The sequence below is a fragment of the Erigeron canadensis genome, chromosome 1 (genome assembly GCF_010389155.1).
Source record: "Erigeron canadensis isolate Cc75 chromosome 1, C_canadensis_v1, whole genome shotgun sequence".
Lineage (NCBI taxonomy): Eukaryota > Viridiplantae > Streptophyta > Magnoliopsida > Asterales > Asteraceae > Erigeron > Erigeron canadensis.
In genome coordinates, this window is record NC_057761.1 from 28,059,066 (window position 1) to 28,082,795 (window position 23,730).

At 34.1% G+C, this 23,730-nt stretch overlaps 4 protein-coding genes across 5 annotated transcripts; 2 read left to right on the plus strand and 2 right to left on the minus strand.

The window, feature by feature from the left end:
* Positions 1-4,204: 4,204 nt before the first annotated feature.
* LOC122582726 (macro domain-containing protein VPA0103) lies at positions 4,205-10,159 on the minus strand. 2 transcript variants are annotated; one of them, XM_043755158.1, is made up of 7 exons: positions 9,839-10,159; positions 5,547-5,595; positions 5,375-5,477; positions 5,193-5,288; positions 4,971-5,039; positions 4,667-4,736; positions 4,205-4,548 (listed from the first exon to the last, which is right to left on the minus strand). In XM_043755158.1, exons 1-7 carry the CDS (start codon positions 10,076-10,078, stop codon positions 4,474-4,476), a joined length of 702 nt encoding a protein of 233 aa, XP_043611093.1. In that variant the 5' UTR covers positions 10,079-10,159; the 3' UTR covers positions 4,205-4,473. The 2 variants fall into 2 exon arrangements, with proteins under 2 accessions (XP_043611093.1, XP_043611086.1); XM_043755151.1 differs by having other exon boundaries at positions 4,971-5,045.
* A 3,301-nt stretch (positions 10,160-13,460) lies between these two features.
* Positions 13,461-14,248, plus strand: LOC122588975. Its single transcript, XM_043761203.1, has 2 exons — positions 13,461-13,575; positions 13,668-14,248. Exons 1-2 carry the CDS (start codon positions 13,461-13,463, stop codon positions 14,246-14,248), a joined length of 696 nt encoding a protein of 231 aa, XP_043617138.1.
* Positions 14,249-15,897: 1,649 nt separating this feature from the next.
* LOC122607388 (chalcone isomerase-like protein 2) lies at positions 15,898-17,266 on the minus strand. Its single transcript, XM_043780354.1, has 5 exons — positions 17,248-17,266; positions 16,894-16,977; positions 16,637-16,792; positions 16,317-16,543; positions 15,898-16,200 (listed from the first exon to the last, which is right to left on the minus strand). Coding segments are annotated over exons 1-5 (633 nt in total). The 5' UTR covers positions 17,249-17,266; the 3' UTR covers positions 15,898-16,035.
* Positions 17,267-22,763: 5,497 nt separating this feature from the next.
* On the plus strand, positions 22,764-23,588 carry LOC122584885. Its single transcript, XM_043756960.1, has one exon. It carries the CDS (start codon positions 22,825-22,827, stop codon positions 23,488-23,490), a length of 666 nt encoding a protein of 221 aa, XP_043612895.1. The 5' UTR covers positions 22,764-22,824; the 3' UTR covers positions 23,491-23,588.
* The last annotated feature ends 142 nt before the right edge of the window (positions 23,589-23,730 follow it).

Genomic DNA, 23,730 nt, shown 5'->3' on the forward strand with positions numbered 1-23,730 from the left:
TATCTTGTGACGTTAAATTATGTTGTAATATTTCTAGTCATGCGTCAGATAATCAACATTCGTCTACATTATTTTGTGTTCGTAATTACAGTGGCCCAGGGAGTACCGGGGCTGGCGCCAAGCCCTCTCTAGTGGCCCAACTATTCTTGATTTTTAATGGCCCAAATACATTTATTTTATTACTAACTAGTTGTTATGTCCCGGGCGTTGCCCCGGGATGTAATAACGTCACATTTACAGTGTCTTCTACGTTGGTGATACATACAAAATGACACGTATATTATAAAAGCATAAGAAAGAAAAAAAAACTGCTCAGCACCGTTTTTCGCAGGTTTTTGACCCTCAATACCTCGACGGTGTATGAGGGAGGTTAAGATATAGACAGACCTTATCCCTATTTAAGTAGAGAAGCCTGCTTCCAGTTTCTACCTAATTGGTAAAAAAGACACTCTAACCTTTGCATGGGATGAGGATCGAACTCATGACGTCTGTTTTCAGAGACCAGGGTGTATAAAAGCATAACACATATCTAAAAAAATAATGTGTTTAATGATAGTTATAAAAATATAGTTAACAAATATTGCATATTAACAATTAGATGGACGTCCTTATAAATTGTTTAAAACACAACAACTCCCTAACAACTCCACTAACAATTTGTTATTTTTATTTTTGAAGAAATTCATATGATATAATGCACTCCACCAACAGTTTATAAGTCACAAATATAAAATTTTACATAACCTTTCTATTGGGATGAGGTGGTCATTTTATTTGGGCCAGCAAAGTTTAACTTAAAAACCTAAACATCCACTAATAATGTCAATCCATAATAAAATCAATAAATAAGATAAAGGCTAAAGCCACCGATGGATTTGGAAAACTGTGGGTGGGCAGTGTCATTACCTATTTCCCTGCATTCCTGTTTCCAACTCATTTTCACCCCTTTCTTCCTATCTTTCTTTTCATCTCTCAAAACAAAAGAAACCAACACTTAAAACTATTTATTTTACGTTTGTAATAATAGTTTGTTAAACTAATTCTTTAGCAACATGAAGCTTTGTTTTTTTGATATTAGAAAAAGATATTATCACGAGACCACTTTGACCACCGCCATTAAAAACCGTCGTCACCGGATTCGGCACTCCAACGCCCGGCACCGGTTCCTAAGGTAGCGATAACTTCACTTTCTTCCTCTCTCTATTAAAACTGTATATAGGCGTGGTTTTTTGCGGTTGTTGATGGCGTTGGTTGCTAGCGGTGGTAACAATCGGTTGTCCACCATTCTCTTTTTCTTCTTAGATTTGTGTACACCTTTGTTTTTTAAGTTTGTTGGCGGTGGCGGATAGTAGTGTTTGGCCGGGGGTGTTGTAGATCTAGATAAGGTTGTTGGTCGGCGGTGGGGTTCGTAAGTGGTGGATGATGATTTAAAGAACGACGACATCTAGCGGCGGATTAGGTGGTTATTCCGAGCTGCCGCCGCCGCCGCCATCCCATCGGAACATGTGGACCCAGGCGGCGGAGTATGTGGTTATCATCTTTTATTTGACGATGAAGATAAGTCTGTGTGGTGGTGGTGGTTACTCTTAAGTGGTCAGATGAAGATCCGCCGCCGTCGTTGCTATAAAAGTGGTTCATCAGATCCGCCGTAGTCGTTTTCCGGTGCGGTGGGTGTTGCTAGCGGTGGTTACAGATGAAGTGTTTATCTGTGTGTTGTGTGTAACTGAACCGGTACTGTAACCGTTGAAATTGAGACTATTATATATATAACTAGGTGGTTCAACGCAGGGCCGGAATTATCATGGTCGTACGTCATCGTTGTGAGTGAGAAAAAAGTACTATATGCGTTTATTTTCAAAAATTACAAAAAAATAAGCATCCAAATACATAATTATATATAGAAGTAATCCAACAACTAAAAAAAGTAAAAGTAATAAATAAAATTTTATATACAAAACCAGATGTAGAACATAAAACATCTTTTATTAAATTAAAAAAACATAACAAAAAAAATTTGAATAATATATCAATAAAAATAAATATAAAAGCTGGAGGTTATTTATGTAAATTTTAAAAGGAGGTTATTTATGTAAATTTTAAAAGGATGATACTGTAACTTTAAAAATCCAAAAAATTAAAATGGGGCATGTTGAACTTGTGTCTCTTCCACCAAAGAATACGGCCAGCACAATCCTTTTTAAATGGCTTCATGTTTACTTCTTTTTTTATTAACTATTTATTCTGGGTTATTTTGTAACATTTTTACTGTTCACATCAACTTCCTTTATTAAAAATAAGCTAGCTAGTACTTTTGGTTGATGAAGCTACGTTTGGTACTTATATTTATAATAGTATAAAAAGTCACAAAATACATGTCATTTCATGAGATATACTTTAAAGGTTTAAAAGGAAGAAAAAAGTAAAAGGGGTTGCTGATAAACATTCTTCAAAAAATTTGAAGGCTTTATGTAAATTCAAAAAATAAGGAGAAAAAGAGTGTAAGGTGCTACCAAGATTTGAACAATCAACCTTTTGTATATAAGGAAACATACTTACTACTCCATCCATCTTCAACTTTAGTTTATTTGTCTGTCCATTAAATATATAAGCTATGCAATGTTTGTTGGCACAAAAAGACAAAAAACACTATTCATAACCTATTGCTTTATTAGAGTAAGTAATGATATAGACATTTAAAATGATATGTTACTTAAAACAAGCCTCTAACTCTTACACTTTTAGTTTGTTATAATTTGATATATCTTAATAATCTTTTTTTGTTATCGTTTCAAATTTTGTTAATTTTATTTTGATAAAATCTTTTTCTTTATCATTTTAAATAGATTACAGCCCCCCTTAACTTATAACTCGGGCTTCGCCTCTGTACGTAAACACAAAAGAACATGAAGACACCATATGCGTAAACCATTCATTGTTTCATTACCTTAAATCGACAAGCATAAACAACTTTTTGTGCTTTTCATTAGATTCGTGAATACTAAGAGTTAAATAAATCAAATCAAAATTAGATAATCAACTTATCATGCAACTAAAATTAAATATACTTGGAAAGCTTTATTTTGCAAAATGTCATAGTAAGTTATAGAGTACTTTCGTCCTTAAATATATATACAAATCCGTACTGGAAAGTGAAACATGAAAACACAAAAATTTGATCCATTTGAGACTTTCAGTATTTTACAGTTAGGCTTCTGTTGTTATCACATCTTCTTTATTTTACTCCTGTTTTTAATAATAAAATCAAGACTCGTTTAGAATTTTGATTAGTCACTGTATTGTGAAAGGAAAGGGTGCAGTGCCAAACATTGGCTCTTTGGCTAGTTTTTGGCTTCATTTCAACCAATGGGAACATGCCACGTTTTTTTTTTTGTCAATTTGCAGCCAAAATTTGCTAATTTGAAGCCAAATCCTATTATGTAGTGCCATTCTTTTTGCCAATCCTTGCCACAAAAAAGACAAATCAAGAAAGAAAAAAAAAAGGAATCGTGCATCTTAAATGTTGTTGCCAAATGTTTGCCACAATCGGCCAGATATAGTCGATCCAACTTGCCAATTCATCTTGTCAATGTTTGTCAATACACATGCTACAAGGAAGCCAAATAGCCAATGTAAGAAAAAAAACTTGCCGATTGTATCATTGCCCCTGAAAAGTGCAAAATATTGAAACTTGTGCATCTCAATATCCTTAAAATTTTTGGTAAAAAAAGATTACCCTTGTTAGATTTTTTACATATCACAAAATAAAATAGGCACTTAACTGAATGTCTATGTCTTAAGACGGCTTACAAACCATGTGGTCGTGCTCAAGTGCAGCAACCACTCAACCAGGCTAAAACGTGACATGCCACTTTCACAAGTTCTAGAATATCATAAAGCTAGCCAAAACAAAACAAGCATAAGCGATTTACGCCTCAAATTTCTTTTAAACATAAGTGAATTGCGATTCGAAGTGAATTTTTGTCACAATCAGGAGTTATAAAATTCATTAAGTGATGCTATCTCACACACTGAAATTTTGCCCCTTTTTGTACTCAAAATTTACACTCTATGATGGTTGTGCATATGTCCTTGTAAGCAGCAGCCTGCAAGCTTATTTAGCTTCTGCTAAGAAACATTTACCTGAGCTAATATGTAGACAATCTTTTCTCCATGCACAAAGGATGCAAGTGGATACAAATAGATAACGCATGTAACCTTGTGTATGGAAAATAAGTTTCGTGCACATATCACTATCAGCTCAGAAAATAACAAGCATCCCCTGATCTTGAAAAGTAGTACCTAACTACAATACTTGTAATCATCATTACTACCAACACATTGATTTTAAGTTCAGAAAACTACATTAACACCTGAAACCATGAAACGGAAACCATACACTAGAAATATGGATATATAATCCACATTAACATTATGATTTCATAAAAAAATAGATAACTAGTGTCACCAAAAATGCTACTTTTGGAGCAATTCTTCAGCCTTTTTCACCCAAACGTTGTAGATATTATCCTCAAACAGCACAAAATGGACCTGCAAAGAGAACATAACCATGTGGTTTATAAGTGTGATTGCTAACTGATATATACATATATATATATATATACCATTTTATAATTCATTCAATTACACTTGGAAGTGCATAAAATACCTCTTTGATGTCACTGCAATGTTCTTTAATTGTAGATATGGCCACAGTTGCGGCTTCATCAAAAGGATATCTGAAATGGCAGTCATTAACTCAGTCAAATTTCAGTAACTATTAAGTATCAAATATATTGTGTAATTAGATCATCTACTGTTGTGTTGTGGGTAATTTTACTTCAGTAACCAATTATCTTGAATTACACCTGTAAGCTGAAATTCTGCCATATCAGTCAAGGTTTTTACAAATTACAACTAGATTTTTAGAATTACTGGAGGTTCTGATATCAGATTTAGTATATATAACTCACCCAAAGACACCACAAGATATGGCAGGAAATGCAACATATTGAATATTGTGCTCTTTTGCCACACGCAGACTGTTCCTGAAATACAGATGTGAAAAGGAATCATCTTTGAATTGTAGTTAAAAGACTCATATGAGCTTTTCCCAAATGTTCCAAGATTCTTTTTTGGTCAAGGAAACATGGGAGACAAAGGGCCAAATACTAAAGAAATAAAAAGAAAGATACCTGTAAGCATTACTCAAGAAGACTGCAACATTGCTATCAGCATCATAAACAGGACCAACAGTGTGGATCACATGGGATGCAGGCAATTTAAACCCTCTGTATAAATTTTTATTGCCCCGTTGTGAGTTTCACAATAATACAGATGCACATAATAATGATGAAATGATATATTGAGACCCTACGGGGTTATTCTAGCTTCTCCAGTGGGGCAACGCACTCCAGGGCGAACTTCAGGAACATCATAACATGCTGTTCGCAGCTCTGGGCCAGCAGCTCGGTGTATCGCTAATTACACACCATAAATTAATAACGTTACATAAACAACTATTCACTATGTTTTGTAACAAAAAGTACCTCCATCAGCACCACCACCGCCAAGCATACGCTCATTTGCTGGATTAACCTGTGGAGGATATTAAATTATGACAGAGGATATACTTGAACACTTGTCTAAAGAAAGAACAACCAAGTGGGAAACAATTCACTTGCTGTGTAAACTCTTGTTTGCTTGCATTTCTATACCTAAAAATTATCACCATGGACTATCAAACTTCTAGATAGTGAACTGCAAAAATGTCTGTTGACTTTGTATTCATTCGAAGTTTTATAATTGTCTATCTATATATAACATCAAACTTGAGAGTTGAGATTTGAATATAGCTTTTCCAAAAAAAAGTAATCAAATTTAAAGTTATACGTTTGCCATCAGTGGTGGATCGAGAAAAATACCTGTAGAGGCACATGGACTAAAGTTACAACGTTTCAAAATGAGTTTAGTCATAATAGATCTGGTCAAGACGATTTTATCCTACAATTTTCGCTTTTTTTCCCCTTTTCTAGCAATCACTAGAATTTTAGTCCAACAAAAATTTATCCTCACAAATATGTATGTAGATTTCAAGTTGTTGAAAGAAAAAAAAAGTTTCTACTTGATACGAGCTACAGTTAGCCAGACATATTTCTTTGAGGAACTTAAACATTTTCTAGTGCATAAAAGGCTTTAGATTGAATACTTAAATCTATTATTAGAAAGCTTTAAATCTCCTAAAATATCTCTTAGACTTTTACAGTATATATAAACTTGTTTTACTTTTCATTTAATTTAACTTTAAGAAAAAAAAACATGAAATATGTTTTATCCCAAATGAACTTTGGATCTTTTAATAGAACGTGTGACTTGCTTTTTGATAGGAGAAAGATATATAATCAGCATGTTATAAAATAGAACCCGTATGGTATCCCAAACCGCTTGGTGTAGAAAAAAATATGCATGAAGGCTTATATACAAGGGATCCAAAAATTATATAAAATTACTTTTCTTTGATTTCAATAAATTTGTTGAAGGCTGAGGGCAGTACGGCAGACGTACTTTTTGGCAGAGGGCACCAACTGTTTGATGAGTTTATACTAAAAAGTAAAGTTTTCTTTCATGGTTGGGCCAAAGTCATCGGGGAGCCATTGCCCAATATGTGTCATCCAATCAGCAAGAAACTGACTCCCAAATTGAAAGAACGCGACATCAAGACATCTAATATCCAATCAGCTGAAAGTGTTCGAAAATCCAACTTATCAACCAAGCTAAATCACCAAGTTATGTCATAACAATAAAATGACCTCATCAAACAGATTTATTAGGCACGTCTAATAAGAGCAAGAAACCAAATATATGAGATCCAATCAGCAAGAAACTGACTCACTTGTCCTGGATTATCTTGCACTGTCACTATAAAATATTTTATAAAAGTAAAAAAGAAAAAAGAAAAAGGAAAAGAAAGACTTTTCGAACTTCGAAGTGAGTTAGCAAAAGGGGAATGATTCAAGAGCTTTGAACGATTTATGTGAGTAAATCCACCTGACTAATATTGTCCATATTAATGTATCAAAATCCGGATCAAGATGACATGGAATACACCCCATATGCCTGAATGGGAAATGAAGAGTACCATAAAACAACTCATGGAAGAAGCGGCTAGTACTCTTGGAAAGACCAAACAACACAATCCTTATTTAGTTGACCTATTTAATATACTAAAAATATAAACCCTTTTCAAAAGATGACCAATGGGTAATGGTAGCCTAGCCAAGAGTGACAAACTTTTTGTGAGTTCAATTCTGAAACTTAAGTGCCTAGCTTTAGATCTGCCGTTCTAAAAAAAAAGTGCCTAGCTTTAGAGAATATACGTTCCAGTCATTACCCAAAATATGGTTGAGAGTGAATTTTATCCATGTCAGAAGAAAGTAAAAGGTGACGAGAATGCAACTAAACAACACTTGTTGTGCAAGAAAGACTAAGCTTTTGGTTAATGCAGTGACTAATAGGGCGGTTCAAAAAATAAATGCAAGTGGGTACAAAAATTATAGCATGAACAGCTTTAAAAATGCCAAGAGATCCTCCAAACAAGCAATTCAGAACCTTTTGGCATTGGTCATGAACCAATAAAGGATTTGATGTCATTTGTTACCTGCCTCCAATATAACTATCCATGGGTCAACCATCATATGTATCAACAAGATTAAAATAATTTAGGTTGTTCCATAAAACCACAGTAAAAATTTAAATAAAAAGTAAAAAATCAGCATAACCCTGATTGTAAAAAAAGTTATTCCATAAAACCACAATAAAAATTTAAATAAAAAGTAAAAAATCAGCATAACCCTAATTGTAAAAAAAGTTATGCATGAAGCCTTGCTCACAACCTGTTCCAGGAACAACTCCACAACCTGAATATTGTTAGGACTGATCACTTTCTTTCCCCAAATAGGACTTGTATTAAAATTTGACAAGGTTTGAACCTAAACATGTGTCATGGTTGACTCATCAATGGTGGATTCAGGAGCTACGACACATGTGAAATCAGATCCTATGCTGGTGTAATGTGAGGCCTAAGTGACTAACACTTTTTGTCTGAAAAAGAAAATCACTAAACCAATTCATTTATTCTTAATTGTGCAAAAAGCTACTTGATAATACTTTTGAGAGGCATTTTAATTGATGTTTCACATTTTTTTGTCAAAACACGGACACGTTCAATCTCCATCACACTCCAAATAATCATCTCAAGCATAAGTACTTGTTTGTCAATACTTGAGTAGAAGTTTGTGCATATAAAGAAAAAATTTGTTATTCGGCATTAGGCTAGGCTCTAGCAATGCCTTTCAATGAATTTGTTTTATTAATGTTCCAATTAATCCATTGAACAATAAGGACAATCGTTGTGGTCTTTCTGTTTCCATCTTCCATCAGAATCATCTCAATATAGTATTACTTTATTCATTATACACTCATACATCTTCAAGCCATTTCTCATGCCATGTCAATTCTACCTATCAATTTCACTTTTATTGTGGCAATTTTAGTTGGTTTATGTTGATTTACCATAAGGTGCATTAATCCCAAGCTCTTAACATTTTACCATTTAAAACCCACCACATATACCATTTTTATATCACTGTTACATATTTTTATCTTTCTTTATATGACGGTGCTACTAAATTAACCCAAAGGACAAATTAAGTCATTTCTTGTTGATTCAGATGATGTTCCTTCTCCTTTCACCCATGACCCCCTCAATAGAGTTAATAAGATTTTAGTTTCTTCGGTTAAGGTTACTTAACACTTCAATCTGACTCAATAACTGAAGGATACCCACACCGAATTGATCAAATAACCATCAAACCGACTAATCTTCTACATGATGATCAACATCTATAGAAAACATAAATAAATTACTAAATCTATGTCTTGTTAAACCCTAAAAAGAAGAAACATATAGTACTGAATAACCTTAATTTAAGAGAAGAAAAACAGATACATGCATCAAATGTTTGGAGATATATGTAGCACCAATTCGCACTTCACATCATGGACTTATGATCTCGTCTTAATCTACAAAAGAGGACGGGACCAGTAGGAAACACACATCACACCTCAAAATGAAAGTTAGACTTCAATAAGGCGTGAGGAAAGCAAAACTGAATAATGGTAAAATTCCCATAATGGTATTAGCATTTTTCACGCAATGTGTGAATGCTTTTGAAGGCAATAAAATTATACAAACAGCCGAGGAGAAGTCATAAGTATAAGAATAGGATGAGTGAAGGAAGTTTTAGGAAAATCGTAAGTGTTAGAAATTCAAATCCTAGTATCCTAATTCCTACATAACCAAAAAGAATAAGCTAAGTTAAAACTCAAGCGGATATATACAAAGATACAAACACTAAAGCATTTAAGTGCTTATCCAGGTACACCCACATGTTTCACAGTTGACCCAACATGATCCAAATAAGGAATATGCTCTTCCGATTACTCGAGATTCAAATCGATAACAAGACCCTTTTGACCCCGTTGAACAATAAGGGTGTTCAAAACAAAGTTCATTCATAAACAGGTATCTCACTATTCCCTATATGACTATATCAGACTCTGCTTACACAATATCAAGTCAATCTAGAGGTCTCAATTGCGGATTGCAATTTTCGAGTCAAAATAATGCAAACTCAATCTGCAAGTCTCAAAACACATTCTAGTGTAGGGGGAAAATGTGTCAACCAGCTTGAAAATTGCAATCTCTATGTCATATACTGTATGAAAACTGAAATTAAAACAATTATAAAATGTATATAGATATAGATATATAGATACATACAATAGCATCTGAGGAGCCATTGACGAACCAACGAGTGATATCCCCTTTCTGAATCTTGAGCGTGCTGGTGGGAGACAGGGTGAAGTGAGCGGCGTGACTGTTAGACATGTTTGATGCAGCCCTGACTCCGGAAAACGCGGGGGAATTAAAAATTATGGGTGGTTTATTATAGAAGAAGATGAAATTAGTAGTAATAGGTTTTAAGGTTTTGATGAATGTTGATGATGGAATTTTGGGCATTTGTTTCTTGCTTTTAAGTGTCACACTCGACTGAGTGGAACTGATTTGATGCGTACGTTGTTTCTAGTACTCGCTATGTCGAATGTATCAACAGCAAAGTCCTCGTCACTAACGCACCACTAATTATTAAAGGCATTGGGTAATACCACCATGTCAACGGTCAAGCCCACTGGCGGTCTGCAACGCTGTTCAGTATATCGGGAATTCACATATTGGGAATGGTTTTTTGTATTTGTTTCAATAAGATCAACATTTGTTTCAATAAGATCAACATTTGTTTCAATAAGATCAACAGATGTAGCGCATAGGAATTATCGATGCGATACTTTTAGACTATATATATATATATGGAATGTCTAATTATCTATCGTACACTTGAAATCCAATATTCATGTAATAAGATACAGAATACCATTAAGTCGTGGTTTTCATACTGAATCTTTGTCTATTTCGAAAAAAAATTTGGGTACATAGGAATCATCGTTTTCATTACATATTTGTAGTTGCTGGTATTGTGTATCTTTTCCTTTTCAATCTTATTGTTTATATATATATATATGTGTGTGTGTGTGTGTGTATTATGAATATAGATATAGATATTATACGTATGTGTAAATATATATATATACATATATAGGAATCATCGTTTTCATTACATATTTGTAGTTGTTGGTTTTGTATATCTTTTCCTTTTCAAGCTTATTGTTTATATATATATGTATTATGAATATAGATATAGATATTATACTTATGTGTAAATATATAAACATATATATATATAGTATGAACATCATTAATAGTTAATGAGGTTGATGTTTACTTGAATTGTTTCAGATGGATAGTTTGGAGGATATTTGGGCAGACCCAGAAAACGTACGTATTGAAGTGCCGGATAATGTGTTTGAGCAACCTGATGCAGACGGTGAATATGAATGCGAAGCTGGGGACTTTGAAACTGATGAGGTGTTCGGTTCCTTTGAAGAATTAACGGAGTGGGCTCAAAGAACAGCAATGGATTTGGGTTATGTTCTAGTTATAAAGCGGATGAACAAAAACTCAAAAGAGGTGGTCAATAAAGTGACACTTATATGTCACCACGGTGGAGTGCGCGATGCAAGGTTAATTGGCCCACCTAAACGGTCAAGTAAGATAGGTTGTCCTTTCACTTTAATAGGCCGCTCTGGGCGTGATGGTGGTTGGAGGTTAACTGTCAAGGATTGGAGACACAATCATGATCCAACTACTAATCTGCAAGGGAATGCATACGCCAGACGGATGACGGATGAAGAAAAGGAATTTGTGGGGACCCAATCGGATCGCGGTTTGTACCCACATCAGATCCTGGTAAACCTCAAACTTAAATTTCCAGGAAACTTGACTCGGAAAGGAGACATTACCAACTTCCTAAAAGCGAGAAGAAGGTCGGGCCGAGCAGGGCGTACTCCAATGCAGGTAAAAACATTAAATATTCTATTGTACTACGTTGTTGGAATTGACTTAATTATTATATCTTGGTCACTAAACGCAGGTTATGTTTTCACTGTTGCAAGAGAAAAGGTACTTTTACCAGTTCACCACAAATAACAAAAATGGACGCTTGGAGAACCTGTTTTTCATTCATCCAACATCAATGACCCTATGGCGCGCATTTCCCTGGGTTATTGAAATAGACTCCACGTACAAAACTAACATCTACAACATGCCGCTAGTTGAGATCGTCGGCGTGACTTCAACGGGGAAGACCTTCAGTTTAGCGTATGCTTTTATCGTAAACGAGCGGGAGGCAAATTATCAATGGGTTTTACGATGTCTTCGGTCCACCCTTGCTGATAGCTTTGCCGTTCGTGTCGTTCTTACTGACAGGGAGCTGGCCCTGATGAGAGCTTTGAAGGTTGTTATGTCGGAAGCGAAACAACTGCTGTGTAGGTACCATATATGGCAAAACATAATCAAGCACTGCGAACCGGCATTGCGGATTAAGAAAGATGTTAACATTGACAGGCTTAACGTATGGTGGAAAAAAGTCTATCAGTCTCGGACTTTTGACGAGTTTAAGTCAAATGAGAAGGAGTTAAAGGAAAAACTTGCGAGTTTTCTAGGCGTCTACAAGTACTTGACCGATAATTGGTTGTCCCCATACCGAGAGCAGATTGTGTCCTGTTGGGTCGATGAACACCTCAACTACCAAAACCACACCACAAACAGAGTGGAGGCTGAGCACCATTTACTGAAGGAAGAATTGAGGGGGAAATGCACATTTACTAGAATCCTCCAATGTGTTGATTCTGTCCTGATCAGTCAAGATGCAGAAATAAGGGGCCAACTGGGGTATAGCAACGGGACCCGGAAGGGGAAACATAATTACAACTGTATGAAGGACCTGTTGGGAAAGGTTTCACTTAAAGCATTGGACATCATGGCTGATGAAATTGTACGCTTAGACAAAGTCCTTAAAAGACATGTTAACAAATGTGGGTGCAAGGTTCAGTCCAGTTGCGGGCTACCATGTGCCTGCAAGATTGCCGAGTACATGCAGCGCGGTTAGTACGATTTATTACTTGTATTTTTTTCATCAAAAGCACATAATTTCGTACAATTATTTATATCAAAAAAATGCAGGGACTCGTATACAGCCTCATGTCATAGACCCGTTTTGGAAAAAGCTTGACTTAACACCGTGGACATGCGTACAAGACGAAGACGAAGAAGACGATGTCCATAAAGTCGTTGATGGTCTTACGAATTTCTTGGAACAGCAACCCAAGGCCCAAAAGAAGCATTGGTTGTCAAAAATTAAAGACATGTTTAAGCCTGGTAAGACACAAGTGAATGACCCTCTTGTTCAAAAGACCACATGCGGAAGACCAGTCGGCTCGAAACAAAAGCCGCCAAAGGTATACATAATACATCTAATTAAATATTTGTCTTATTCAATAAATACAGTACATATAACTACCTCAGTTAAGGAAACTGATTCTTACTAATGGTCCAGGTGCCGGATCTCAACACCAACCCACCTGGGCTACGAAAATCCAAGTCCAGTCGACCGAGGGAATACAAGGTGCCAGATTTGAACAAACCCCCACCTGCGCAGCCCGCCAGACACAGTACGTACGAGCCGTCCCAGTCCTGTCGTTATCCCGAGAACCGAGGATTGTTCAACGATCAATCCCACCCTGAATCAGAATGGGTCAAAGATAATCCTGACATTTTCGGAAACCTGCACCCGTATCCAGGTCTTGATGATATATATACTTTTGGGGACCCGTCCCAATCCTACGGGGTCGGGGATACACCATATGTGACACAAAATTATATGGATTCGGCGATACGTCCCAAGACCATTGGCTCAACTATGACCAACCATATTCCAACTTAGTAGATGACATCTTCGGGCCACCACCTACAAAATCTAGAAATGCACCCATATATGAATCAAGGCAGGCGCAGGTTTCAGATTTGGAGTCAGAGGCACAGTCATCGGCCAGTTGGGTTGGGTATGTTGCGGAACCGTATAACGCCAGCCTTTCCAAAAAGTACGATTGGGTACTAGGTGAGATACCATCGTACTTAAGGCCATACGTTGTAGGCGCACAAAATGTCAAAGGAGACGGTAACTGTGGATTTCGAGCTACCGCTGTAGCTTTGGGGCTAGATGAGGAGATGGGTGCAGAGTGGGTTCGTACGCAGATGCTCGCGGAGTTTGAATCTGACCTCGATGGGTACATGCAAATGTTTGGGCAAACAGAGGGCAACCGAATGTTGTCGGCGCTGCGAACCTCTTATTATGGAAGAAGCCGGCCCAGAGATCATTGGATGAGTAAAGTGTGGTTCCATATCCTTCTGGCCAATAAGCTGGGTATAATAGTCAACTGCGTTAGCCTACGTGACCCCCGCACAGTATTTCCGATGCATCACGGCTTAGATCAGCTGTTATTCAAACAACCGATAAGTGTTGCTCTGATAAACGACGAAACCCATTTTGTTGCAGTGAAATTAGCAGGCGACTACCCAATGGCATACAAGAATCCGGAATGGGAATTTCACGCAACCGATCCTGCACGTCGACTAGCATTAACGTACGCAAATCAAGAAGATGCGTATCAAAATTGGTTGTGCGCAAACATGCCAAGACTACCACCAGGCCCTCCTATTGTAATAAATGATTAAATTCGTTCAATGTTTTATATAGGTTGTTTGTATGTATACTTTTTTTATTGTATATATTTTTTATGTATTTAAGATGTTGTTCCAAAACAAGTTTCAATCAATAATTTTTCATACTTTTCTGTTGTACATACATTGATTTTATAATACTTTTCTAAAGTTGATTCCAATTATTTTTTAATCATCAAATGTATTGAAACATAAAAAATACAAATGATTATATCAGGCAAATCAAGATTTTAAAAGGAAATCACATTTCAGTTAAACGATGAATAAAAACAGTAAAAAACTCAGAAGAATGTCGCCGCTAAAAATACGCCTGAAAATGGACTCCGGGGGGCCGGAAAACGTAGGTGGTGTAAAAAAGAACGTTGATAATGATGATGAGGGGATAGATGGTCGGATTTGTGAGTTATACTAATGGAGAAGAATGGATTTTTTGGAGAAATTAAAAGTTTTTACGGAGGAGTAAAATGGAGAAGACGAACGAAGAAGAAGAAGAGGGCTGCCTTGTTTATATCGACGATGGATCTGTAGTGGGGGGACCCACTATTTGCGGCGACGTCGCCGCTAATAGTGGGCTCCACACCCACGTGATTCGGCCAGTTACAGCCGTTGACTGACAGATGGGGGCCCACTATTAGCGGCGACGTCGCCGCTAATAGTGGGTGGTCGGGGTTACGCGCTTCGTTATTAAACCATTTACGAGTATATTTTATCTTTTACTAATTATTGATGGTAGTAGTGTCAAATATTGGTGGTGTCGAGGATGTCGAGTGTGTACATGGCTGATGTAAAAGTAATTTGATATAAAGAGTTATTGGATATGTTTAAAAAGATAAGAGACTGATGATGTAAATTAACGGTTAAAGATATATTGGTTAATTTTTTTTTATAAAAAATGTAATTTTTCATTAAAGGTGATGTATTTATTATGAGAATTGATATTTGTACCACAAAATTTGATTTATCTACCACACTCTACAATTATCAAAAGCATACCGTATAAGTCAATAAAACATATTTGTTGTAAATAAATCAAAAATAGTGGTAAGAATATCATTCCCTATTTTTTATAATAATATAAATGTTTACATGTGAGAGAAGAAATATAACAAAAAAATATATATAAAACCTTTGCTAACTGTTCATCTCAACAATAAATCACCAAATAAATACTTTGATCATAAATAAACGTATTTATTGATTCTTGTATGGTCTTGGCTCATGGTACATAGACTAGTAGTATGTGATTGCATAGCGATTGCTAAGTTGAGAATGGACCCCAAACAAATGATCAGAATGAAAAATGGGCAATGCATAGCGATTATTTAACTTTGATCTTGAGTACAAATAATTTTGGGTTCTCGCTAAGCTTATCTTGTTTTATGTCACACTTAGTAGAATTAGTTGTTTAGATTGAAGATTAAATATAAAACAGCGAATCTCTGTTTTAATTGTTGGTTCTCTAGCTCATCTTGTTTTGTGTCACATAGCTAGTTTGCAGAGTTTGTCTAGATTGCAGATTAAATACAAAACAGAAAATGTTGGAATATGAAAGAAAAAAAAAAAAAGAGATAAAAACAGGTTCTTAAATCTTAATAGATCTAATTAACATTAAGTAAAGCTAACAAAAACAGAACTAACCTACGTACATCAACCATGTTTTGGGGACATATTTATTAATTTGGATCATTAAAATGACAAACTTTTACAATAGAAATAGAAAGAAAGAAACCATTTACGAGTACTAAAATTCGGATACACACAAAGAGGATGGTTCAAACTGATCATTTTGACAATTCGGAAGACAAAGTGTTTGCCAAAGATGAAATGGTTGAAGGAGAGTAAGCCGTGGTGCCACCCAAGTACCATTTCTTTATCATCTCTACTACGTTTTCGTTCTCGACCTTCATTGTCTTCGGCTCCTCTTTCTCGTCACTTGAGAACCCAATCTGTTCATTATTTCGTCACATAAGAAAAACAAAACATTAATTCCGAATATTTTACTCAAGTCCAGCATTATTTAAACATGGAAAAACATAACAAAGTGGATATGAACTTTATGTACCTCGGCAGTGTTTGATGTCGCGGGGAAGCTAAATGTAAGTACCGAGTCCTTTTTGAAGTATTTGGATTGGAAAAATTCGACAATTTGTTCGAGAGCAGCCTCCTCCTCTTCTTCGTACTTGTCATCGGCTGCCAATCGGTCCCTCACCGAGCTTTCGAGTTGTACACCGTATTGTGATCCCTTGATCTCTTTGATCACCACAATTCTTAAGTACTTATCAACAGGTGCTACATAAAATTAAATTCACAATCACCACTCACTAAAGTAAATATAAATATTACGAGTACTATTAATCTATTAATAAAGATTAAAAAAATTACCCGCGATTACAGTATCAAAAAACTCGTCATCTTCTGATAACTCGGTTCCGGATTTACCCTTCCATTTTTGCAAATGAGTCACGATTTCAGGATCAATATAAACTCCAATTGCAGTAAATTTGATTTGCAAAAAATGTATCTCGATGTCGGTAATTCCTGTTAATTTAACCAACATAATGAATATGTATGGTTCAAAAAAGTGATATACTAATTAATTATATACTTATGATAATTAACTAAATAAACAAATTAAATACCATGTCCAAGCAAAGATAAAGGCTTGGTTGTTGTGATTTGTGGAGGAAAAGAGATATCATCAACCATCACCATTTCTGTGCCCACTACACAAAACAAAATTTTACAAATAAAAAAATGATAAATAATGCAATTCTTTTAGTAAATGAACAAATACAACTTACATAACTAGAAGAAAAACAAAAGTCCCTTCAAACATATGTAAAAGTTTTAGACCTTTTCATGACTATTTTGAGTTTAATCTTTTATAATTAACGAATGGTATAAAATAAGACCGTATTAGTATACAGAATATATACATGTATAGTTTGCCAAGTTTTTTAGATAAAAAAAGAAAAGGAAGAGAGAATTCTTACTTTTTGGTATAGAGAGAAAAATGAAGAGACAAAGTGTTGGATGGACGTTTAAATAAGCTTACTACATTCATGTTTAGCAACAACCATTCATCCACATTTTGGTTGGTAGGCTTGTTATATAAAATGTACGGAGTAGTATATATATTGAACTAATAGGGACAAGTTGACAACTTTTGTCATTTACACTAAGTATATAAACACATTAATACGTAATGTGCAATTGTTTAAAGCAGTTGTTGTATATTATTGCATAAATTTATTGTATCATTGTCCATTGAATTGAAATAACTTAATAAAAAAAATTAGTATATTAATTGAGGTGTTTTGGTAGTAGAATAAATTTGCTACTCCGTATTAAAAAAAAAAAACTATAAGTTACAACTTACAAATCATAACCAACAAGACTCCCTCTCCCCATCGACGTCGTTGGCCATCATATTATACTCTTACAACATTATAAAACAACCCTTAATTGTTCGTCCTTTTATTCTATTAATAAAATCCACCTGGGTTGTTTTATAAAATTACCGTAGGCCTCTATAGCTAATGCTCGATCATATTATTAAGATGCTACATGTAGAATCCTTTCAATAATAAAACTTACTTATATTTGATAAATGTTTTTATAGCAAAATGCCAAAATTTGACTATTTTGACTTAAATAGTCATCACAAGAAAATCGTGTCTCTTCTCTTAGTTTTCACACCTCACATGCAAAGCTCGTTTTTTCTCCATCTCTTTTTATTTTTTACATTTGATTTCTGCTCTAATGTTTACAAACTGAGACACTTGACAAAGTTATACTTATGTTTAGGTAGATTTTTAGAAATAAGTATTCGATCAACGGTTGATATTGAGTGACGACACTTGTGTAATATATAACTACAATTTTAATAAAGCAATTTATATGAAAAGCACCGAATAAGGGCAATGTAGAACATTCCCAAATGTTTTTAATGCTAATTAGTTTATAGAAAAGGGGAAAAAGAACTTGTCTCATATATCGCATATGTATGAACAAGTTTGTTAACTCAAGAACGTGTGAATTACTCGTATATAACTATAGAAATTATCAAAAACATTCATGTTGGTGTACATTTTAAACATAAATATAACTCTACAAGTATTAAATACAAGAATGTCAAAGAAAGTTTGGTAGAATAAAGGGTTGAGATCCAGCCATGTCATCGAATTTCCACCGTTCACTTCACCTAATTTATTTCTCTTTTATTTATGTCATGTCATGAGAAAAAACTGTATCGTATCACAAAGTCAATTTTGTACTGTAGTATTCGACATGGAGGGTGTCTCATCTAAGTAAAAATCTGATGGGTTAAAGTTTGGTCAATTTTAATCTTTGAATAAAAGTAAAAAGTTAAGATTTAAAAAGTTAAATTTTAATTTTACTTATAAAGTTGAATCAATTTAAGGATCCCGATTCGTAAAAATCTATCACTATTTTGATTAATAAGAGATGCGTTGATTTTAGTATATATAAAAGCATTTGAGCATAGAACTTGCATAATAACTTTGATCTCGATTATATTAGGATGTCGATATGTTCTTATTTGGCTTGAGACTGTTTCCTAATTATTGTTATTGTGCGTGTTCATCTTAGATATACTTTACGATTGTATGCATATGATAATATAATAACACACATGGGACATGCCTAAATCATAAACCTCAAAATATATCTAAAATTAGATTAAAAAAAAAGTATTTGAAACGAAGTGAAAATAAAAATTAAAAAAGAGAAAATGCATGTATAAAGAATGTTTGGGTAGGAAATGAATCAATGGTGAAGATTAGAAAGATCTTGAAATCTTTGATCATTAATTTTCAATTTTTCATTCAAAGGTCACAATGGTTCTAACTTTTTTTCTTTTTATTTTGGACGACAAATTTAGGCTCGGCGGCATAGCTCTTCATATACTTAATTTCAATTTCAGAAAAAACCCATAATGAGAAAATCCATGTCTCCATTCCTGAAAACATTTTACTCACAGCAGGATTTGAACCCAAGACCACCAGTCTCAAACTCCACCATATACCAATCCGTTATTGATAACTTGACCCCTTAAGTTAAAAACAACTTGAGAAGATCTCTACCTAAACTGTTTTGCCTCATTAATATAAAACCTATGTAGTATGGAGTCTTACTGTTCTACTAATGTTCTTATTGTACGTGCTTCGACGTGGGCAAAAAAATTGGTTCCAAAAAAACCGATTTGGATAATCTTAGAACCGGAACTGATGGATAGGAACCGGTTCCACTTTTGGTTCCAAAAATCTGTTCCAAACCTGATCCGAACCGAAAAAAACAAAACAAAAAAGCGGTAAAAGTTTGACCAATAACCGGTTCTTCGTCACGTTGACTTGAACCAGTTCTGATTCCGAACCGATTCCACCGGTTCGGATCTGATGCCCACTTCTATATGTGCTCGCTCACCCTTGATACATCCTTGACTCCTTGTATGCATATGATGTTATATTTATTGACGTGACAATTTATGCATACCACGTTAACAAAAGTGTCACTCGCTATGCACAACTAGTGTTCAAAAATTGAATACCGCCCAATTCAATGTTATTAATTCGCTATTAAAAATAAATGTATAAAGTCGAATACATATAATAAGCTTTGTCTTAAATTAACATATCTTTCATAAAAATATCTTATTATTACATAACTATTTTAACTTCAATAGAATACTAATACTAGTTGGGTCTTTTTACTATTGGATTTTTATCGCCAAATCCAATAAGGTACTAATATTATTTACTTGTTGGTTCTTTTTGCTACATTGGAAAATGATGGTTAGTGAGCAACCACGTTATTAGAGTTACTACAATTTTAAATACACTATAAATTTTATATAATAATACTCGATAAATTAATAACCTTGATATTATTAATAATTTGCCCAGTCCTAATTTGAGACAAGTATAAATTTGGACCTCAATTAATAAAATAATAAGATAATAACTTTTTTGAAATTCTAATGTAAATATATTGATCACAGCGAAACTATAAATTTATAATTCTAAAAATATTCGAAAATTTTTAAAATTGTCTAGTAAAAATGAATTTATAGTCATTTATTTTATGTGAAAAAGGACATTGGGAGTTACTTTGTCTTTTTAGTCATTTGTTTTTTTTTTAACTTTAAATCTATAATGAGTTTTTTTTCCAAAATCTTCTAAATGCACTTAAGAGTTGAGCTACTATCATTTTTTATTCTAATAAAAAGTTGTGAATTGTTGTTGCCACTTATAATGCTTCTTTCCAAGTGACCGGTTCAAAGCTAATGAATCATCCTCAAGCTCGTCATATATGAATCTCTTCAAATTAATAATATATATTAAATTATCAATATGATAATATCTCGCTAAATTGATAAAATATATAGTCTCGACATTATTAATTTATAGAGGTTTTCCTGTAAGTCTGTAATTACCTGATATCATATGTACTTTTTTTTAACGGTGACATCATATATACTTGACCAAAATCTTTTAGAAACATTTCATATTTTAGTGTAAACAAACCAATGTGTTTGATTTTATATGTGATTAGTGTAAATTAGAGATTACTTGGCGACCATGTTCATAGTAATAATGTTAAAGCAATTTTTCTATGAATATTTCATACTACATCAAATCCTTATATAGAGAATTTACGATGTTTTTAAGAAGTGTTTCAAGTTGAAAGTTGCAACTAATTTGTATTTTGCTTATTAACTATTGGCAATATACATATGATTTCAAAGTGATGCAACTTTATCGTGTAAAGTTTACATAATTCGTTTTCACAATTGACTCGATCCCTTTCCATATTTCATTATTACGGGACATAAGAAACTAGAAAGTCTCTTGTTTGATTACACCAAAGCTTGCCAAGATTGTTGAAGTTAGAATAATAAGAAAAAAAAGATGTTGAACCGATTGGATAGCTGTTGGCGATAATAAAAACTGAAAAAAATATAATAATTTACATTATTACGGGACATAATAAAAAGGTATGATATTTCTAACACTATATATAATCAATATACAAATTTACACCATCAAAGAAATTGTTAAGATTATGATTTTTTACTATGATTTGGTTTTATTTCGATAATTGATGTTGAACTTGATACTATTACACTTATATTATGTTTATGTTAACAAAAAAGTTCGTGTTATATTGATAAATGTATGTTTCATAATAAACCCGGTCCAATTCCGGTCCAACCGGTCAGACCGATCTAACCCATGAAATTTTGTTTGGTTGGTTTAATGTCCGGTCCGGTTTTCAAAACATTAGTATACATAGAGATAAGTGAATCAACTATTTCCCTGCATTATAATTATTAATTTAATATTTCTATATTCTATTCTTTACACTATATATATTTTTTCATTAGTCAGCATACCACGTATAGTATCATTATTATTAGATGTAATATTTTTAGGGATAAGTATCTTGTAATGTAACAAACTTTGAATGAATGTCTATAGTAGAAAATAACTAAAGTTGTGTGTATTGTATGTAAAAAACTCGAAAATAATGTTTATTGTATGTAAGAAAATGTATTCAACCAATTAAAATCAGCCAAGTGACACCTCTATATGGTTGCCACGTATGTTTTCTTACATACAATAAACATTTTTTAAAGTTATTTATATACAATACACAAAACTTTAGTTATTTCCTACTATAGACATTCATCCAAAGTTTATTACATTCCAGGATACTTATCCCATATTTCTATATTTATTATTAACTATAATTTATTAAACAATATATATACGTAATATTTTATATGTATAATATATAATATCCGGTCTGATCGCGGTTCAACTGATCCAACTGGTCCGACAAGTAAAATATTGTGAAACCGGTTTAGTGTCAGGTCCGGTTTTCAAAACATTGGGTGTAGATGAGACATGTAGTTGGTACACATGTAAATATATCAAAATCAAAGATATAAAATAGCATTTGTCTCGCATGTTTAAACAACGGTTTGCAACTTTGCATAAAATAAAGGAAAATGATTAATCAACCTAATTGATGTGTCTAAAGATATGCCTAAAAATCTTAGGAATTTGACATGTGGAATGCAATAATTCTCTTTCCTAATCTTGTCCATGATTTTTCCACATGTCATCATCTTACAATTAGACACAACTTTAGGCATACCAATTAGGTTGATTTATCATTATTCTAAAATAAAATAATGCATATAATCGACATAGGACTGGAGCATAGAAAACATACACGTCGCCATAAAGAAAGTAGAGCATCGAAATAAAAGAAAAAAATAGAAAAACAATTTCCACATTGGAAAGACCACGTAAGCAAAATAGCGGTTAACACATGTTAGTTGGAAACAAACACGCGCACACCCGAGGCAACCTTAAGAAATCCATTATCTTGATCAGACGGCTGATATTCGTCCACGCCAGTCCAATTTAATTCCCTCCCAATTTGTTCCTCTGATAAATAACAAAAAAAACATCATTTATTGGTCAATATTTCATTCCACCGCCAATTACAGTTATTATAATTATAAACAATAATTTAAAAAGATGACTTGTTTTGGAATCCATTACAAGGTCGCCGGAAATTCGTTACTCCGTCAGCCGGAATATCGTCGGACAATTCCTAGATCTAACCGTCTGGATTCTATTACCTTTCATAACCTCGCCGGAAAATCAACGGTACCGAATCTCTCCACGTCGGCGACCGGAACGGCGACAGGAATCATCGTTTCCGATCGTGGCGGATTATCACCGGCGGAATGTACCGTCAACGGCGAGGATTACAAGTTCGACGAATGGATTCAAAACTCGGTGACGGAGATTGTGAAAAACATCCGGCAAGCGCCGTTGCTGGTACAGATCTACGCCGACGGCGGTGTAGTGAAAACGGAGACTGCGGTCACGGCGGCGGAATGGCCGGAGATAGTGAGAAACACGCCGGACGGAATAATATTAGTGGAGGAGATCCAGGAGGATGTAGAAGAAGGTTCTGGAAGTAAAGAATTTGGGGTTTTAATTCAAGGAAAAATAAAAGGAGGTGGAAGAGATAATATTAATAGGTGTAAATCTGCATGTTATTTATTAAAAACATCTAGTGTGAAAAATAGTGGAATTGGGGGTGGTAATTTTTGTACACATTTTTGTTTGATGAAAGTTAGTAGCTTTGGGAAGAGTGTTTCTTCACAGTTTAATGAGTGTTGGTTGTTGCAATGACTGAATTTTGTGGATCATTGTAATTGGAAAGTGTATATTTTGTGATTATAATTCATATTGATGATTAATGATGATTATTATTACTTATTATTCTTGTATATTGTGTTTTATATTTGGATTTAGAGTACTACTTTGTATAAAAGATGGATCCAAATTCTTGTTTCTGTGATCATTGTGATTAGTGGTAAGAATGAGAAGTGGGACTCGTATCGTTCCGTATTGGCTCTGGTATTGATGGTA

Excerpts from the sequence above, each read along its gene's own strand:
- LOC122582726 (XM_043755151.1), bottom strand. The coding sequence starts at position 10,078 with ATGCCCAAAATTCCATCATCAACATTCATCAAAACCTTAAAACCTATT. Across the intron at positions 5,046-5,192 it reads TTCTTGAGTAATGCTTACAG|GAACAGTCTGCGTGTGGCAA; the intron begins GTATCTTTCTTT and ends TCTGTATTTCAG. Across the intron at positions 4,737-4,970 it reads ATATCTTGTGGTGTCTTTGG|ATATCCTTTTGATGAAGCCG; the intron begins GTGAGTTATATA and ends CTGCCATTTCAG.
- LOC122588975 (XM_043761203.1), top strand. The coding sequence starts at position 13,461 with ATGACATCTTCGGGCCACCACCTACAAAATCTAGAAATGCACCCATAT. Across the intron at positions 13,576-13,667 it reads TCATCGGCCAGTTGGGTTGG|GCGCACAAAATGTCAAAGGA; the intron begins GTATGTTGCGGA and ends CATACGTTGTAG.
- LOC122607388 (XM_043780354.1), bottom strand. Across the intron at positions 16,793-16,893 it reads TTTATCTTTGCTTGGACATG|GAATTACCGACATCGAGATA; the intron begins GTATTTAATTTG and ends TTAAATTAACAG. Across the intron at positions 16,201-16,316 it reads CGACATCAAACACTGCCGAG|ATTGGGTTCTCAAGTGACGA; the intron begins GTACATAAAGTT and ends AATAATGAACAG.
- LOC122584885 (XM_043756960.1), top strand. The coding sequence starts at position 22,825 with ATGACTTGTTTTGGAATCCATTACAAGGTCGCCGGAAATTCGTTACTC.